This window comes from Marmota marmota, unplaced genomic scaffold (genome assembly GCF_001458135.2).
Source record: "Marmota marmota marmota unplaced genomic scaffold, marMar, whole genome shotgun sequence".
Lineage (NCBI taxonomy): Eukaryota > Metazoa > Chordata > Mammalia > Rodentia > Sciuridae > Marmota > Marmota marmota.
This window is the reverse complement of record NW_025999949.1, coordinates 5496656-5517182: the sequence shown is the minus strand read 5'-3', so window position 1 is coordinate 5517182 and position 20527 is coordinate 5496656. Positions and strand designations below refer to the sequence as shown.

At 32.3% G+C, this 20527-nt stretch overlaps 1 protein-coding gene across 49 annotated transcripts in view; it reads right to left on the bottom strand.

Moving 5' to 3' along the window:
- Rims2 (regulating synaptic membrane exocytosis 2) overlaps nt 1-20527 on the bottom strand; it is a 546345-nt gene that overhangs the window by 62524 nt on the left and 463294 nt on the right. For 38 of the 49 annotated variants that reach the window (XM_048801953.1, XM_048801957.1, XM_048801965.1 and 35 more), the window contains one exon: nt 12868-13109. The exons of the other annotated variants lie outside the window; for them this stretch is intronic. In XM_048801953.1, coding sequence (XP_048657910.1) covers nt 12868-13109 — 242 coding nt within the window. The remainder of the gene's footprint in view (nt 1-12867; nt 13110-20527) is intronic. 49 annotated transcript variants of the gene reach the window in all.

Here is a 20527-nt window from a genome sequence, read left to right as displayed (position 1 = left end):
TATATATATATAATTAGTCAATCAAGTATGATTGGAAGTCCAAAATTAAACCCACTCATCTAAGATCAACTGATTTTTGGCAAACGTACCAAGATCAATGGGAAAGGAATAGTCCTTTTTGACAAATGGTACTGCTACAGCATATAGCCACATGAAAATAAATTAAATCCAACCCTTATTGAGTATCATATTCAAAAATTAATTCAAAATGGATCAAAGTTCTAAATATATGACCTAAAATATGCAAATGATAGAAAAAAGCTTATAGTAAATCTTCATAATATTGGATTTGGCAAAGGATTCTTCAAGTAACAAAAACCGTAGATATAAATATGACTTCATCAAAAAAAACCTTTTTTCTTCAGAGAACCCCATCAAGAAAGTGAGAAGACAATCCAAAGATTAGGAAAATGACTTGCAAATTATATATCTGACAGGGGACTTGTATCCTGAATATACAAAGAACTCACAAAAAGTTCAATAAACAGATGTAATCTACTAATTAAAAAGTGGGCAAAACATCTAAACAAACACTTCTTCCAAAGAAGATATATAAATTATCAATAAGCCCATGAAAAGAGGCTTAACATCATTAGTCATCAGGAAAATGGAAATGGAGATCACAATGAGAAATCACTTTATATCTACTGGGATGGCTAGAATCAAATAGAACAAATGTTGGTAAGGACATGGATAAATTTGAACCCTCATATACTGATGTGAATGTAAAATGGTACAAACACTTTGGAAACAGTGTGACAGTTCCTCAAATTATTGAACATGTATTTACAATATCATCCCACAATCGCTTTCATGGGTATATGCCCCAAGAAGTAAAAACATACACATGTACACAAACACTTGTACATGACGGTTCATACTAGCATGGTTCACAATAGCCAAAGGTGGAAAAATCCAAGTGTTTATTAATGAATGAATGAGTAAACAAAATGTGGAATAATCTTACAATGGAATATTTTTAGAAATAAAATGAATGAAGTATCAAAACATACTATGATCTGGATGAATCTTGATAATATTATGTAAGTAAAAGAAGCCACTTCTGGAAGACTACATATTTTATGACTGCATTCATAAGAAAGCCTGAATAGGAAAATCTATGACACAGTGAATAGGTTAGTGGTTGCTTAGGGGTAGAGGAAGAGGAATGGGTAAGGTATGGGAGTGATAGCTAAAGTATACAGAGTTTGATTTTGAAGTTATGAAATGTTCTCAAATTGGGGAGATCATTACACATATCATATATTTGAATATATTAAAAACTTGGATTGTACACTTTAAACCAAAGTGGGGGGAGACCCATATGGAGACTTTAGGAAAGTTCAGATTCAAGGGTTAACTAATAGTGTTGATACATTCCAAGACCTGTTTAGCATAAATTTGGATCATTAGTTTTGACCCAAGAGCTACACGGGTGTATAGACTAGCACATTCAAGTGGCAACCTGTTATTGGGTTCCCCCTTGCCCCTGTGGGAGCTCTGTCTTTTTTCTTCTTACTTGAATAAATCCTACTTCTTTTACTATTGCCTTCCTTTATTGATAAGAACGAGGAAAGAAGAAATTGGTGGTAAGCTGTTAGGGTCTACTGCGACATGTGGAGAGAGCATTGTCTACCATCAAGGGCTTCAACATACCACTCTCTGGCTTTGCTGGCTGTCACAAAAATACATGCAAATAAATTAAATGAAAATATCACTAAATAATAATAGGAGTGGGATTTAAAGTTCCTACAACAATGCTACATTAAAATATTTCCCACTCAGGGTGAAAATTATAACTTGCAAACAAAATATCCCCCAAATAATAAAATATGTAGAATGTCTCCACAAGGAAAAAAATTCCCAAATGGGTCTAGCATAAAAGCAAAAACCTACCATTAGAAACAGATTAAAGATAAAAATATTTTGCCATCCTCATATTGCATCAAACATTTGCCTTGAAGTAGGCATTAATTTTAAGTGGCATAAAATGCATCATTAACTTTTTAAGGGGAAAAAATAAACATTTGCTCAGAAAAAAACTACAATACTGATACAGAAAGAATTACATTAGAGCATTTTTTCATGTACTTGTTGATTGACTGCATGTCCTCCTCTGAGAAGTGTCTGTTCAGGTCCTTGGCCCATTTGTTGATTGGGTTGTTTGTTATTTTATTGTCTAATTTTTTGAGTTCTTTGTATACTCTGGATATTAGGGCTCTATCTGAAGTGTGAGGAGTAAAGATTTGTTCCCAGGGTGTAGGCTCCCTATTTACCTCTCTTATTGTTTCTTTTGCTGAGAAAAAACTTTTTAGTTTGAGTAAGTCCCATTTGTTGATTCTAGTTATTAACTTTTGTGCTATGGGTGTCCCAAATGCTCAACATCTCTAGCTGTCAGAGAAATGCAAATCAAAACCACTCTAAGATACCATCTCACTCCAGTAAGATTGGCAGCCATTAGGAAGTCAAACAACAACAAGTGCTGGCGAGGATGTGGGGAAAAGGGTACACTTGTACATTGCTGGTGGGACTGCAGATTGGTGCAGCCAATTTGNAAAAAAAAAAAAAAAGAATTACATTAGAAAAATGTTGCTCAAAGATTAGTGCATAAAAATAAAAATATTTTCAGTTGTAATTAGGTACATTTAAAAATAAGGTGCTATTATTTTCATAAAATCCTGGGTTATACCTTTCCCTCTATGGTTTAAATGCAATTATAATAACATTCTCTAAAATAAAATTGCTTTTAAGAGAAAAACTGATTCTGATAATTATAAAATTAGTAAAAATTTTCTATTACCCTTGGACATATATTTTCCCCAAATTTTACATTAATGACAGCACCTTTAAAAGACTCAGGGTCAGTTTGATTAGGCTTGGTATATAACTACAGCAGAAAGAATTGAATGGTGTTCTGGTTCTACCTACTTAAGTCATTTGGTCATGGCATTCCTGAATGTGAGACACTCTGATTCTCTCAATGACCTTTCAATGATAACAAGCAATAACTTAGAATCCTGAATTAATTAGCACAAAGATTTTTGTCTACCTATTTTACACTAACTTTTCTAAAAACAAATGCTGTAGTTTAAACTTGAGGATAGCTATGGTTTGGATCTTCAATGTTTTCTAAAGGGCTATGAATTGAAAACTTGATCCTCAGTACTATTGAGAAGTGATGGAACCTTTAAGAGATGGGGCCTACCGGAAGGAAGTAAGGGTGCGTTCTTGCAAGAGATATTGGGACCCTGGCCCCTCTTCTTCCTCTCTCTTTTTTCCTGGTCACCATGAGGTGAACTTGCCTCCTCCACACATTTCTGCCATGATGTACTATGCTGCCATAGAACTAGAGCAACAGGGCCAAGTGACCATGGTCTGAAACCATGAACCAAAGAAAACCTTCCCTCCTTTTAGGCTGATTATGCCAGATATTTTACCACAGTGATATAGCTGAGTAACAACAAGGACATTTATCTATTTTCCAAAATATTGTAAGGAATATTAATTCCAAGATACATTTCACAAATAAAAATGGATTATTTGATTAAAGTGAGTTAAGAAAAAGCTACTCATTTTTATCTATCTTTTGGAGAGTCACAAAGCATCAAAACATAACAAAGGACTTTAAGAAGTCCTGAAATTAAAAAAGATAGATTAAAATTGTTTAACCTATATAGTCTTCTATACTTATTTGGCCATGAAACTCTATTTTCCAGCATTACACCCAGAGGCATCCAAAGACCTATTGTTTTGTAAGACACACTTTGGGAAATGCTGTCTTAGGTTAAAAAAAAGTTTTCTATTTTTATGATGCCTTGTATTGTCCATTTTTACTTAGTACCACATGTAAATGAGAAGAATGAGAATGTTACAGGAAAAAAAAGCCTTCATAGATCAGGCTTCTGGTTACTTTTGCCCTTGTTCTTGTCACTTGGTTAATACATTTAAAACATTTCTTTCTCATGTCTTTGAAAATATTGATATTTTGAAGTACATCATAGATTGGCAAAAGACCCAATGCCGTATTAATATATTAAATAGTTCAATGACCTTAAAAAGCAATGAGTCATAGATTAAAGTTTATGCTTCAAAGAACTACAGATGATACAGTACAAATTGAAGCTTAATTTTGCCTTTTTATTTAAAACATGACTTAACATAATGCAGTTCTAGTGTTTGGAAGGGAAAATATTGCTGCTTCTCCTTCCTTTTTGAAGAAAGCAGCAAGTCATATTGATCCATTTTCTGTAGTAGCAGATAATGAATGCAATATTATTTCCAAACATATTTTAAGTCACTGCTTCAATTAATTTGATGTATCTGAGCAGGGTCTATGTTATTGAAGGAAATGTTACTGAAAGAAATGAAAGAAGACATGAATCCATACAAAAAAACAAAGCTTCATACTAAACAGTAAGAATCAATATTACAAACACACCAACTCACCCGAAATTAGTAGGAACTTTAATACAATTTTAACTTTATAGTTAACCAAGAAAAGAAAATATGAGAGATTAGCTAAAAGAATTTTGAAGATGAATAATGAGGGTAATGTTGCCCTAAACAGTTAACAAAATGAATTATAAAGTCATAACTAGTTATTAAAACACTGTGGTATTGTTTTAACTTAATGTGGATAGAACACAATTGAAAAACCAGAAATAGCAAAAATAAAGGCAATGAATGCATACCAAGGATGGAATTTTAGATCAATAAACAAAGTTTGAGGTATCAAATGTATTACCGAGATCCAACTAATTATTCATCTGGAAAAATTAAGATCCCTATTTTTCACTATCTACAAAAGAAATTCCAGATGCATCCAAAAATCATAAACATTTCAGGTATATATGAGCACAAATTTTAAAAATTTGTTTGTAATTTCAGAGAGGAAAGGGCTTTACTGAATATAACATAGAACCAGGAAACTAAGCAAAAACTATGAAGTAGTATTTCCCATGAAAAGAGAAATAAAAATGGTTAATTAAATAAGCATAGGAAGATATGATAAAGACTAGGAGCTTGACTAGGAGCAGAACTTACAAACTTAGTGGTACACCCAAACTAGAGTTTCATTGTGGAAATCTTTTAAAGCCATTTGTCTTAATCTTACCAATAAGTAAAAAATGCTTTCAATAAGTGATTTATGAGTACTGAATAAAATGAAAACAAAAACTTGTACCAAATTGGCAAAGAAACAAAATTTGTGATTTAGGAAATGATTAAAATACCAAAAAATTAAGTCAGGAATGGTGGCACATGCCTGTAATCCCAACAGCTTGGGAGGCTGAGTCAGGAGGATTACAAATCCAAAGCCAGCCTCAGCAAAAGTGAGACACTGTCTCTAAACAAAATACATAATAGGGCTAGGGATATGGCACAGTGGTCAAGTGTCCTTGAGTTCAATCCCCAGTACCCCCCCACCAAAAAAAAAACATAAAAATTCACCAGCAAATTAATAATTTGATTAAGGTTGTAGCCTTTGCATTTGAGAAGGGATGATGCAAGATAATTTGCATTTGTAGATGTAAAGGTACAGTTCCTTAACAATAATTTTAAGAGTTCTATTTATTATTTATATGAACAAAACAATAAACACTACAATGTAAGAGGATAAATAAGAAAAACTTGTAAAAAGGGTCTCAAAACTTGGATGACCACAGGAAAGGTGACCTGCCTACTAAAGTATCTCTATTGGACTGATATTTGCTCAAGAAATAAACTTCTTGTATATTAAGTTTTCAGAGTTTGTCTAGATGGTATTACATTAGGTAATAAGCAAAGAAGTTGTAAGGTCTGTTTCCAAATTCAGTTTTTTATATTCAGTTTTAGTGATATCACAGCTAAAAAGAAAACTTCACAAACACCACAGGCCATATAAAGCATAAACTTAGGGTAAGGCTCATTGTTAATAATAATAGATGTAATCCATATTTTATTAATATTCTTGATAACGTAGAATTTTTGGGTGAACTACTTGTCAGATAAGAGTGTCATTGAATGTCTTTATTAGGAGCTGATAAAGGCTAGGAGCTTGACTAGGAGCAGAACTTACAAACTTAGTGGTACACACAATTTACAGTTTCATTGTGGAAATCTTTTAAAGCCATTTGTCCGTTTTCGGATTGTAGTTTAGTTAAAGTTAGCAAATATTTCCAGAAAAGCATGAAACACATTACCATCTGATAACCAGGCTAACTGAGAATATTACGGTAAAATTGTATGTTAAATATTCATAAAACCTAATTTCATTTTTTGGTTTTTGGATTAAAAAATAAAAGTAAATTCTATAATTTCTTTCCATCTCCCAGGCAACTGAATCATGCAACCTCATTAAGTAAATGGGCCTCGTTACAGATCATTACATTGGATACTATATCAGACATTTAGAAGGATATATTAAATAGGAAAAAGTCTATCCAGGAGACAGACAAATAAATAAATGTTAGAGTTACTAGATATTATAAGAAGTATTACATGACCTTATAAATTATAACAAGCTAAAAAGAGCACAGATCCCTGCACGATCACGAGTCACAACACATGAGCTCCCGACTTAAGTTTTGGATCAAAAGCATTCTCACCAATCCAGTTGTTCCCATGAGTACTCCATCTTTCATTTTTTTTTTTAAATGAAACTTTTCTTTGATCCCATCTCCACCAAATTATAGACCTATTTTCAAATTTCTTTTTTATAAAAATTCCTAGAGTTGTCTTTACCTGGACTGTCCAATATAGTAGACACTTTTGCCTATTTAAATTAATTAAAAATGTAAACAAATTAAAATACAGTTACCTAATTACACTAGTCATATTTTGAATGCTCAATAGTACAAGTAACTAGTGCTACCACATTATATTGGACAGAGCAGATGTAGAACATTGCTATCTTTGCTGGAAGTTCTACCATATAGTCTAAACTATAACAGAAAAATTAGGAGCGAAGTCTTCAAATCCAGACTGTATGGGGCTGAAACTCAATGTTTACCCTTGTCATGAGCTAGGTATATTTGGAGAGGTTATTCCTCATCTTCCTGCTTTGAAATGAGGATAATAGTAACTAATTCCTGCTTCATAACATTGTTGTATGTTTATATGTAAATAATTTGAGTCACATATAATGTGCTTTCAACAGTCCCTAGGACATATGACGTGCCCAATAAGTGTAAAGTGCTATTGGTTTTGTTCTCACAGACTGACTTCTCACTTCATTTTCTTTAACTTGTTCCTGTTGGAGCTTGGCTGCCACTGCAAGGTTTGTCCAGTTTTACCAAATTCCTCCATCTTGCCAAATGTAATGGAATAGTCACTGTTTTCATCTTATTCAATCTTTCAGGATTGTTCAGCAGGTGATTCTGTCCTGTTCCTTAAAATATTTTCTTCATTTGGCTTCTAAGAAACCATATTCTATTTTTGATTGTTGTTTCCTCTAATGGTTTCTCTCTCATGTCTTTGATAGATTCTCTTTCTCTTCCTAACCTATAAATGTTGGACTGTCCCAGGACTCAGCCTTTAGTTTTCTTTTTGGTTCAATTTGTTCTAAATAATTTTATCCAGTTTCATAGTTTTAAAAACTTTACCCAGTGATTATGCCAAAACTGCATCCTTAGCCTTCACCAACTGAACTCTAAATTCATCCTCTCAACTAATCATAAAACAACTACATTTAGATGTCTTTTAAGGACTTCAAAAAATCAACATACCTGAAAAATGTTGATTTCCTGATTCCCCACAAAGGCTGAATTGGCTATTGGTATTTTAAGTTTATCAAGTGATTTTAAGTTTCAAAGTACTTTCTTATACATTTCAACTATTATCTTTATAAAAACCCTGTAGGACAGCAAGGATTGATTCTGTCAGATGGACGCAATCTGATTCAGATACATTGGGCAGGTTTTTAAAAGTTATAGTTAATATAATTATGTAACCCACAATAAAAATAGAATACAAGTCTCCTTATCTCTTTACACTTTCTGTTAGATTATGATGCCTATCAAGTCATATTTAACTCTTTAGAAATGATGATTTTTAAATTTGAATTTCTAACAGACAAAGAAGAACACAACATAGTGTAGCAGAAAAGAGGTGACTTTGCCACTGTGTATGATGGCCAACACAGCTTTATAAACGGTTTCTCTACTGCCAGTTATTGTTTACATATGATTACTGTGATATCATCCAGAACCATTTCACTCTTCTTCAGGAAGATCCCATTTTGCTGAGTTTTCATGTCTTCAGGCAATTTACTATGCCTTGTCTGATCTTGAAATCCACGGTGATGCAGTGGTGTTAATTTTTACAATAAATAACCATCTCAAAATTGAAAAATATCATTCATTAAATAATGCTTTAACTTAATAACATGAAGACCTCCATGCAGAAGTGAGAAAAGTCAATAGAATAATATCTTTGAAAATGAAAACATATTAGCTGAAAATATACATGGTATTTCTCGGTTTGGGGGAAGTTATTCAATACTTCTTACATATTCATGACTAAATAAAAAAGCCAACACTATAAATTTATTTCATTATTTTAGATAAGTACTTTAGATTATTTAATTTCTAAACTATTTAACAACATTATTAATAGTTGAATTTGAAAATTCCAGTTTTGAATATTGTTGGAGCTTGTGTTTACATTGTTTCATAGGGCCAAAAAATTAAAAAAAAACATTAAAAACTTTACTTGAAACATGTATACATACCCATATAAATACAGAATTTAGAAATCTACTGAAAGTTTGAAGTTGAGCTATTGTAGAAAACATCTATTGGCTATTATTATACTTAAACTAAGTATTTAAAATGAGAGATAATATGAATTCTATTGTCAATTAGTCAAAGCTATTGGTTGAGTATGTAGGAATCACTGCAAATTTTAAGAAAAATTAAAATTTTAGCCAGTATGATATCATTGAATAATAATGAAGACAACAACAAAGGGGACTTATTTTGTTTTGCAATATAAGAGAAGAAGCTGTAGAGCAAGGAACTAGATTACATTTCTTAATTCTGCCAATATCAATATTTTTGAAGATAAAAACCTGTAACAACTCAGCCATGCAAACCAAATGAGTGTTGTTACACAGAATCTCAGTGTATGATCAAAAGATCCATAATTCTCTAATATAAATACTAACAAAGAAATATACACGGGATATGTGAAAGCTGTGCAGACATGAAACTGGTCATTGAGAAATATTGGCCATTCTCTTCTTCAATTCTTTGACATTCTCAGCTTCTCTGACACTATCCTCTCACACACAGTTTCTCTCTTTTCTTTCTATTCATACTTTTTGGTGTCCTTCCTAGGATCCTCTTCCTATACCCAGCTCAAAAATGCCAGTATTTCATAGGGTCTTGCCTTAATCTAATGATTATTCATCTGTGGTATTATTCTTAGACAATTTCAGCCATATTCATGGTTTTAAGTGATCATCCTAACTTTGTAAGTCTCAGGTTTATCTCCTGGTTCTCTGAATCAAATTGGTCTCTCTTCCTTTTTATCAACCTAATCTTTCTCTTATTCTTTCAATATCCATTAATGGCACTACCATCTACCCAGTCATGCAAGAAATATGGGAGACATCTTCTGTTTTCTCTTCATATACAACCAGTCACTAAGTTGGGTGACTACTAATTGTGCTCTTTAAAAATATTGACTGATTTTAGTTTTCCAATATATTCTGTATTATAAATGGTTAATTATAAATGGTTTTTCAATGATTTGTAAATTTTACCTGGTTGTGTTTTTTCCTATGTGATATATTACATAGGAACTGAAAAAATGTAAGACTTTTTTTTTTCCACTGATGGAGACTGGATCCAAGACCTTGTGCATACTATGCAAAGTCCTTATCACTTAACTATCTTCCCAGTCCCAAGATAACAGGTTTTTTTAATGACTAAATTAATCTCTAATGAAAAAAATCCTGAATCCATCATCCACATCTCCATTTTTAGTACAACCGACTTAGTTCAGGATCTTACATCTTATTTGAATTGCTGTACTGCTTTGCGAATCATTCTAAAATGTTCTTTACCAGATGTGAACTTAAATTTGTGTCTTTATAGTCCCACTAGAATATAATTTCTAAGAGGAAAATTATCTCTGTTTTCTCCAGGATTCTCCCTGATATGACAAATGCCAAATATTTTTTACCAAAATAAATAGTAAACTGGCCTACAAACTACAAATATGATGATATCAATCCTTTATTGAAAACCTTTCAAAATGTCTATCACCTATAAATATGACCTGTGGACTCTCAACTAATCTGGGTCCTGATCAGCCTCATCTCTAGCCACTTAATATTTTATGTTAAAATTACACATAACCACTTATCATTCATGTATATATTTACATCTTGATTATTAAGGCATTTATTTGGAAGATCTTTCTAATTGTCTTTTACCTAGTTAATAGTCACTCTAGTCACTGAGATGATTACTCTGATTGGGTACCATATCCAGGAATTCATTCCTGGAATTCTAGGTTGGATCAATTTGTCTGTGTCTGAGCATACAAGGCACCTTCTTTGTAATTTTATTTTATCACTGATATATTAGTTGGAAGAAATCTGTTTAAAAATCTGTCTCCTATTAGATTGTATGTAGCTTTGCTTATAAATGATTTAATGTTTAATTATCAACACCCATTTGAAAGAAGACATTGCTTTGACTCACAAATTTCTTAATTGCTATCTTATCTTTATTCTTGATGTGTCTGGAACAAAGTAAGTGCTCAATATTTATTTAAAAACTAACAAATGGAATTAAATAGCTGGTCTAATGCCACATCTCTCTAACTTGTAGTTTTAAATATAAAAAATTAAATTAAATATATATATTTTTTTCTATTTTTTTTATTGGTTGTTCAAAACATTATAAAGCTCTTGACATATCATATTTCATACATTAGATTCAAGTTGGTTATGAACTCCCAATTTTACCCCAAATACAATTAAATATATTTTGAACTAATACATAAAACATAAAACTTGTACATAAAAATGGGATATCATGTAATGTTTCAATACATGTATGCATTGTGTAATGTTTGAGTTGAGTTAAACACATCTCTCTTCAAACATGTACCATTTCTTTTTTAAAATATATTTTTACTTGTTGACAGACCTTTATTTTATTTATTTATATGCAGTGCTTAGAGTTTAACCTAGGGCCTCAAATGTGCTAGGCAAGCGTTCTACCACTGAGCCACAACCCCAGCCCCCAACATATACCATTTCGTTATGGTGAAAACTGTAAAAACCCTTTCAAATATATTTTTGAATGTATAGGACATTATGGTTATCTATACTCATCCTACTGTTTAATAGCACACCAGAACTTCTTGTTCCTATGTAACTGTAACTTAGCACTTATTGATCAACTTTTCTCCATCCCTTCCTCCCCCATAATTTATAATTCTAATAATGTCCATTTTAGGTTCCTATTTTTTAAATTTCATAGACTTTGCTTTTTCAAGGTAAATGCTGCTTTCAAACTGTAAAGGAAGTGAGTTTGTCTGCACTAAAATAAAGCATTAGATATAAAGATGTTGACAAATTTTAAAGAGGAAAATGCAATAAAGTTCTAACCACTAGAGAAGTATAAAAACACTCCTCAATTTCAAAAGAACAGGTGTCATATTAGCACAGTATAGTGAATTATGTATAAATATTAGCAGATTAAAAATCATATAAATGTGATCTATATGTCCACTGTCCAAAAATGAAACTTCTATTTCTATGTTAAAATGAGAAATAACATTTTAAAACACCAAATGAAAAATTACCATAACAAAATCACATTAAACATAGCAAGTTATAACCAGAACATAAGGAATACCATCAAATAAATATTTCAATATAGTATTTCTATATAGTTTTCAGAATCATCATTACAGTTTGTAAAACCAAGATTAGCTGAGTCTAAGAATTAATGTAACCATAAATTATTTTGTGGTGTAGACTTTTTACTTATTTTGTGTACAAAAACACTAGTATTCAAACATAAATTAGATTTAATCCAGTTGCCTATAATTTATTTTGCTATAAAAGAAACACCATATTACATGCTTTTGTTTGTTAAGTAGAAGATACACTATTATTTTCAAGATACCAGGGATTTAATGTTTAATTATCAACACCCATTTGAAAAAAGACATTGCTTTGACTCACAAATTTCTTAATTGCTAACAGTGGCTTTTCTGAGTAGGAGTGTTGTATATAATTTATTTTTGCAGATGTGATTTAGAAGCTGAATTTCAAAGCAGCAAAGCTTTGAATATCTTCACTGTCAGCAGAAAATCCCCCCCTCCCCTGCTGCTGGAGAATACTGCAGCTTGAAGTTTAAACAGGGAAATAAAAACTGCTGTGAGAAAATTGATACTACTGGTAAATGTTGCTTACAAACTGTAAAGGAAGTTAGTTTGTCAGCACTAAAAGAACTGTATTATTCACACAAATTACGAGGCATCATCTTCATGGCAACTTGCTGGGAATGAAAATTAATTTGGCTGGTTCCAACTTGAGGAACCTAAAGGAAAGCAAATATCCCTGAGATCAGAATATCATACAGAGGATCATCAGTAGGCTCTGGGGGTACCACAGCTTAACTCCTCCCTGAGGAGGAAAGACACACATTCCAAGAACAGTGGCCAAGCTTCACTTAGAAGCAAGTTTATTGATCACTGCAAAAAAAAATCATGGTTATGTTTTCAGAAATGTTTACTAGTTTTAAATGTTCCTTTCCTCCTGGAACATGTCATCATCCTCACAGTACTGCAATAAAATGAGTAAGAGAAAAAATATATTTAATGACAACTCAAATAATAAGTCAAAAGTAACATAAAAATTCCTACCCGTTTGGCTGAGTTGAGAAGCACTGCGGCTTTTCCGAGAGAGACCAACAATAGCTACCATTTTGGCCCCAATGCTAGAGCGTCGCTTCTTGCCACTGGTGCCCAACGCGCCCACTGCAGTGTCAGACTGGCTGCCATCATTCTTCTCCAGTGAGCACATGTCTCCACTGATGCTGGTGCTTTTGGTCATGTTCTTCCCTGATATGCCCATTTGTCTGCTTTGCATTTTGGATGTAAAGACACTGTCAGCCGATGGATCATTAAAAGTGAGGACAAGAATAAAAGGGAAAAGACAGAAGAGGCATTTTAGATGAAACATCTGGAATTCAATTAAATTTTATCATCTATGGAACATAATTTTAGGATTTAAAATTTTTTCAATACCTTGCTTTTCAATGTGATTTACTATTCAGGACCCATAAAGCAACTATGCAAAATCAGACTTAGGATTTTATTTTTGCTATCAAAGAGGATACTTGTTTGAAATGGTTACAGGGAGGTAAAAAAAAAAAAACAAAAAACAAAAAAACACGTGTGAAGAATCAGTGGGATCATTTAAAAGAATATGCTGTGCTGCCATTTTAAAAAATGCATAGAGGAATGGGTGCCATGGCACATGCCTATAATCCTAGTGGCAAGGGAGGCTGAGGCAGGAGGATCATAAGTTCAATGGCAGCCTCAGCAATTTGTTGAATCCCTGAGCAACTTAGGGTGATCATGTCTCAAAAGAAAATATTTTAAAAGGGCTGTGGATGTGGCTCAGTGGTTAAGCACCCCTGGTTTTAATCCCAGGTACTTAAAACAAAAAAATGCATTTAGGTAGGTAAAAAAAAAAAAAAAAAAAGAAAAGAAAAGCTTCCCAAAACTTTCTTCTCTAATTTACTCTACCACTGCTTTCAAAAGGAAATTAGATGAGTGTGGAAATTTTATTTTAAAAAAGGTAAAATTTACAGCATTCATTTACTAAGACTCACTCTTTAAAGAAAGTTTTCTAATTTCATGAAAAACTTAATAGGGTTTATGTAAAATTGTTTAAATTTCATTATTTTGAATTTAAAAATAATTTACTTAATTTTCCTTAATTTCATAAGTATATATTTCAATCTATTTCCCCCAAATAAAAGATTTCTCTCTTGTATTCATTTGAAAGAAAAATCTTTATTAGTTTTCTGTATAATGTGGTCAGAAAGCAATTAATGAAGGACCAAAGCATGTGAGCTTGTTTGATGATCTACTGCAAGACTAATACTGCAAATGGGAGTAATGAAAGAAAGGTCTCTGGATTTTTCTCACAATTCCTGGGGTGTGGTAGGAAAGGGTTGGAGATGGGAAGTGAATCTGGAAGCAGATTATCTAGCTGGCTTCATAAATACTTCATAAGTATGTGAAGGAAGTGGTCTGTTTTGAAGGAAGAGGAAAACTCATCACCAATATTTGACTCAGTAGTCATAGTCTCTGCTTTAATTTTAATCTGATAACAGGAGTGTTTAACACATAAAGTATTTAAAGCATAAGAATTAGAAAACTGATCTACTGAGTTGAACTCTTATTCCCTTTTTTTCATTTTTTAAAATTTGTTTTAATTGAACTCTTATTCTTAATTTAATATCTTGGTCTATCATAAAAAAAAAAATTAAAGGCTATAACCAGTCTTTTAAAGGTGGGAAAGATCCATCACATTTTTTTAAATACAGTATCATGTACCATACTTTCACTCATATTAGTTTTGAGAAATAAGGCAGCCAGATATGGTGGCATATGCCTAAAATCCCAACAACTCAGGAGGCTGAGGAAGGAGGATCACAATTTCAAGGCCAGACCCAGCAATTCTGCAAGACCCTAAGCAACTTAGCAAGACCTGGATTGAAATAAAAAATAAAGGACTTGGGATGGCTTAGTGGTTATGTACCTCTGGGATCAATCTCCAGTCCCCTCCCCCCACAAATAAGGCATACATAGACAGAAAGAGTGCAAAAGAAAAGAAGAGTGTATGTGTTTCTATAATGCATCAAATTAATAAATTTCAAGCTTGTTTGATTTTTGTTGTTCTTTAATGAAACAGCAACAGAGTAAAATAGAATTTTGGAGGTAAATAGACAAGATCTATTAGTCTGAGCTTTAAAGCTACTTAACTTACTTACTTTAGAAGAATTATTTATTCCACTTTAAGCCCTAGGTTCCTCATTTCTAAAATGGGAATATTTTATTTTTTCTTTTTGTTTTAAAAACAGCATGTCTGAAGTAAAAAGTCAATAAATGGAGATTCTAACAATTATTATCAGGGCCTGTGGACAATTGATAAAATATGGCTAAATCCCTTCAACATTTATGATATAAATATTTAATAGAATCAGTAGGAATAATACTAATAACTATAAATTTAAAAACTTTGGAGATTAAATTTCTAAAGTGTTTTTAACATGGCCTGCACTACATAGTGGACAGGAGGTGGCACTGAGAGTCAGGAGCTGGATTTGATCTTTGGTTTTATTAACTAACCATGTGATCTTGGGGGGAATTGTTTCTCCTTTCTGGGACTTAGTTTCCTCATTCAATAAGTGAGAAAATATAAGCAAGGAACTATGCAGAATGCCAGGTACATAATAAGAGCTACAAAAATTTTGTTCTTTCTTCTCAGTATTATCGCCATCATCATCCCTTCAGCACCCATTAAACATATAGAACTGCAACATCTTTAAGGTCTCCTTTAATGATGAAATTCCTTGCTCCCCAAATATCTCTTATTCCATGAATTTGGGGCAACAAATACAAAGATGCAATGTATGATTTTCATAGTATGCTGCCATTAGAAAAGGCATGAAATAGCATGGAAGTGTCAAAGTTTAATTGAGACTAAGGTTTAGTCAGATTAACCTAGTGCTCCAGTTTTATACCAATTTTCATCAAAAACATACTTTTCTAAAGAACCCCAACCTGTTACTTATAAAGGAGGCCAAAGATAAACTCCTTATTGTACTTATGATTTTTGCATTTTAATTTTCATGGTTTGATATAAAAGTATACAGAACTTAAGGAAAATCAAATAAGAAAAATGCTAACTGAAATTGATAAATGATTTATAGATAAACATTTTAATAACAATTTGGTTTTATAGATGTGCACTTCTCTTCAACCCAACAACTTTCATTGTGCACTATTACTAAGGGGGTTATTAGAGGTTTTGTACAATGAATCTACTTTTCATCTCCTGAAAACATCACAAAGGGTGAGTTTATGAACTGTTATTATTAAGTGAGGAGTTCTTAGGGGAGAGATTGAGTTTAGGAAATCACTACTGGTTTCCTTTTCTTTCCTTACTAGATAGCATCTAAAACTACAAGCAGAAAGTGTTGCAAGTCAGCAAAGGTACTAACCAAAATTTTAGTTTTGGGACTCTTAATTTTGGAATGTTCAATATGGTTAGGAAAGCACAGTTCCATTCTGAAAGAGAGGATTGGTAGGGATCTTGTAAAATGCTGAATTTCAGTACCACTGGTGGAGCTCTCAGTGATAAGGTTTTGAAGTAAAATTTGACAATATGTATCAAAAATTTTTTTAATGTCTGAATTTTAACTTAGCAATTCTACTTTTAGATTTTATCATAAGAGAAAACTTAGCTATGTGTTTAGATTTAGCTACAATGATATTTATTGCACAATTGATTACAATGCAAAAACAAAACAAAACAAGAAATTTAAACAAGGGGGAAAACCCATAAATGTCCAAGTATAGAGGGGTTTAAATAAATTATGGTCATCAATAAAATAGAATGTCAAGTCAAGTATGGCATGTTTTCTCCTCATATATGGAACCTAGAGACAAAAAGAAGTAAACAAAACAAAACAAAAACAAAGTGGTCTAGAAAAAGACCAATAGAACAGAGGATGATAATCAGGGGGATGGGGAATGAGATTAATCAAATTGTTGTGTACAAACATGTCACAATGATTTCCACTATTATGAATGGTCATAATGCACTAATAAAATAAAATAAAAATTAAAAGCACATAAAGTAGAATGCACTTTAGAAAATGCAGATATAAAAAGCATTTATTGACATAAAAAGATATTCATAATGAGAGAGGGAAAGCAGATATCTGTAGTTTAGTTTTGGCTAGCCTACATACCAAATATGGATTCCCCTTACTACTAGGGGACACAGGCAAATTTAAACTCTGGAGGCTTTCCAGAGGCATAAATAGAAACCAAAATTCACTAAACCAGAAATAAAGAAACACTTCTTGCTAAACTAAATAGTTGGGTAAACCTGGATTCAGGACATGATGCATCAATCCCCTGCACACGAAGGGAAAAAGGAAACATGGAGAAAAATAATATTACATGTTCAGAATGGGTATAGGTGAAAAATATAAAATGTAACCATTGTGATACAATTAGTTTGACTATTTTCTAGGTATATTTTTAAAAAATATTCATTTCTTTTTCTATTTTGGTTTCTCCAGAATAAACATAAAAAGTTTTGGCAAATAAGAAATTAAACTAAGAGAAGCAAATGAAAAAAAACAAGCAAAGAGCAACATCACTTTTTTATTACATGAATTAAATTATTCAAACCATGACGTTCATTCCATAGGCTAAAGATACACTATGGCTCTCTAATAGATTGCTACACAATAATAATGTGTTGTAGGATACATTATGGCTAATCCTAACAGATTACTGCATAATAATATTGTGTTGTAGTATTACTGATATAGGATGCTCAGTTCCAGAAAGAGACAATTTTTCTACATTTCTAAATATTGTTTTATGCATGGTTTTTAAATTTTTTGACTTTAGAAAAAATAATAAAGCCCTCATACATTTTGTAATATAAAAGTAAAATATGTAAAATTACCAATGCAAATGAGGAACAGTATGACAAAATTACAGTTCTTGAAAAAAATCATATTTTGAGAAAAAAATTTTAAAAAGGCAAAACTAGTATTGTCAATCAGTAGAAGAAAAGTAATGAACAACTAAAAGGGAAGTGAAATATTTGTAAATATTCTTCAAAGACATAAATAGCATATTAGGAGTTACTAGAACAACATGTGATTGAATAAAGTTTATAGCTTTTCAGGCCAAAAGTATTAATTGATGGATTTGAATGAATAGAATTAAGTGGCTTGGCTCTTAAAATTCTGAGTTTGTAAGACAATGGGAATAAAATATGTTGTCATACCAAAACAAATATTTCATTATTTTGGGAACTGGGAAAGAGGTTAGGAAAAGAACATAAGGAATTACAGACTGGAATAATTCAGAATTTGGTGGGTAACAACATAAGAGGGCCCAGCAGCTTATACGATGGAGTATGAGAACTGCCCCAGGGGAACAGAAAAAAAAATGAAGAGAGAGTAGACAGTTAATTCTAGGAATGCACCTATAATATTGTGGGTCAGGAAAAAATGCTGGAGAGGTCTTGTAGAGCTCAGAAGTAAGAAGACAATAGCAATAATGATAGAATAGGAACAAATCTAGGAAGCTTGGCTGAGTTCCCAAACATGGTACCCTGAAAGGCTTATTTTCTTTTCCTTCCTGGATACTGTTGTATCCCTGGAGGCGGTGCCAGGACCTAATCTATTAAGACTAGATTCATTCTTGACTGCATTTGTTGGCAGTCATTGGACAGTTGGCTTCTTGAGTTCTGGCATATTCCATGCAGGGAAAGAACGAGAACAAAGAATTCTACTCCTGTCTAAAATTCCCTTATTAATAAGTTTCTCTGTATTAAATACTATTCTTTCCAAAAATGTGAAATTTGTAATTATTATCCTCATTTACCATCTAACAAGCTTTATTAAGTATCTGCAATTTTAGGCTAGTAAAGTAGCAGTAATCTATTATCACAAATATGGGGATGCAAAAATAATACCATATAATTTGTTGATTAATTTACTGACAAGAGTTGTAAAATTCAAATATGGCTGCATAAGAACTTGGTTTGGGTTTATACCTGAAATTTTAAGCACCTACTCTAATGTCAAGAAACCCTAATTAGGTTAAAAATTGAAGAAAATTTCTCTCTCTGAAAAGTAGGGAAAAGCTGAGTTTTTCTAAGTCAGTCTTTGATTTATGGAGATGATAGAAATTTGAAGTTTAAGATTTTTAACTTTTCTGCAGGCACTGTATATAAATGCGTGTTACTAATATGCTATCATGTATTACCATAGCCTGCAAATGGATTGGAGAATATATGTGTATGCTGATAGCACGAAATTAATGTCCAGAAGTAGGGAGCAATACTTAGCTTTGTTAATACTTTTGGTCAAAAACATCTAACTTGCTATATTTAAGGGTCTTAAGTGTTGGGTGTCATTGCAGGAAGCAGTGCCCCAGTGGTCATGGAATAGTCACTGTTTACTTAGAAGAGTTTAAAGAGCATCTGGGAGGTCTGTAATTCCAAAATTCCTTCTCCAACAGTTTGCTAATATCTAAAATTCCAATACATTAGAGATTTTTAGAAAATACTTAAAAAAGGAATTATTTCTTAGATTGAGTTTGCTTCCCTTTGTCATTATTCCCAGGACTTCAATATTCATTTAAAAGACATTTATTTTGGGCTGGGGTTGTGGCTCAGTGGTAGAGGCTCACCCAAGCACATGCGAGGCCCTGGGTTCGATCCTCAGCACCGCATAAAAATAAATAAATAAAATAAAGGTATTGTGTCCAACTACAACTAAAAAATAAATATATTTTTTTAAAAAAAGACATTTATTTTGTACCTACTTTGTGGCAGGCAGAATGCCCTTAGTGTTCATGGAGCCCTCATTCAGATTGTCATCGAGAAAGATAATAAACAAATCAACAAATGATCATTTCAGATAGTGATAAGTGAGCTTAAGAAAATTATAATAAAATGAGAAACAGGACCTGTAAAGTTTAGGGGAAGGACAACATTAAAGAGGGTGGACAGGAAGGCTTCTCCAAAGAGGACTGAGCTGAGTCCTGAATGACAAAACCAAGTAATGTAGAGCAAGAATATTCTAAGTTTTAGAAGAAAAGAAGTGTAAAATACCATGAGGCAGGAATAAGTTTGGTTGTTAGAGGAAATGTATAAAACCATTCTATAGTAAAAAATGAATTCAGAGAGACAACAATAAGACTTGGATGTGTTAGAATAAAATAGTGTTCTGCAAGTTTTACTGTTATTAATCTGCCCATTAAGATGCACATCAGAGCTGCCCTAAGACTGAGAACATAGATTGCATGGGTTATTATATCAACAGACCTGGAATCCAGTCTACTGCTTTATCTCTAAACACCACACCAAAGGGGAATTTTGGAGAGTTCATGACTTACTTTCTTGGAAGGGGACAAATTTAAAAAGACTAAATCATTAAAAGATTTGGAATGTTCCTTTACTAATTGAGCAATCAAAAATTTACTTAAACCGTTCAGCCTATCTATACGTTAATCCTTTATTATTGCTTGAATTTATAAATTCTCCCATAAAATTATTGAATAACAGACCCACCCTGTGAGTTTGATGAAAGTTGCCATTAGGAAAAACCCTAAATTTATAACTTTATATATCAGAACTATGTGTTTCTGTTTACTACACAGTGCTTATGGTTTCTAATCATTTATTTTTATCTACCCTCATATGACAATTGCTCAATGCTTCTTATTTTGTTAGTTGTATTTCCCTGGTCTC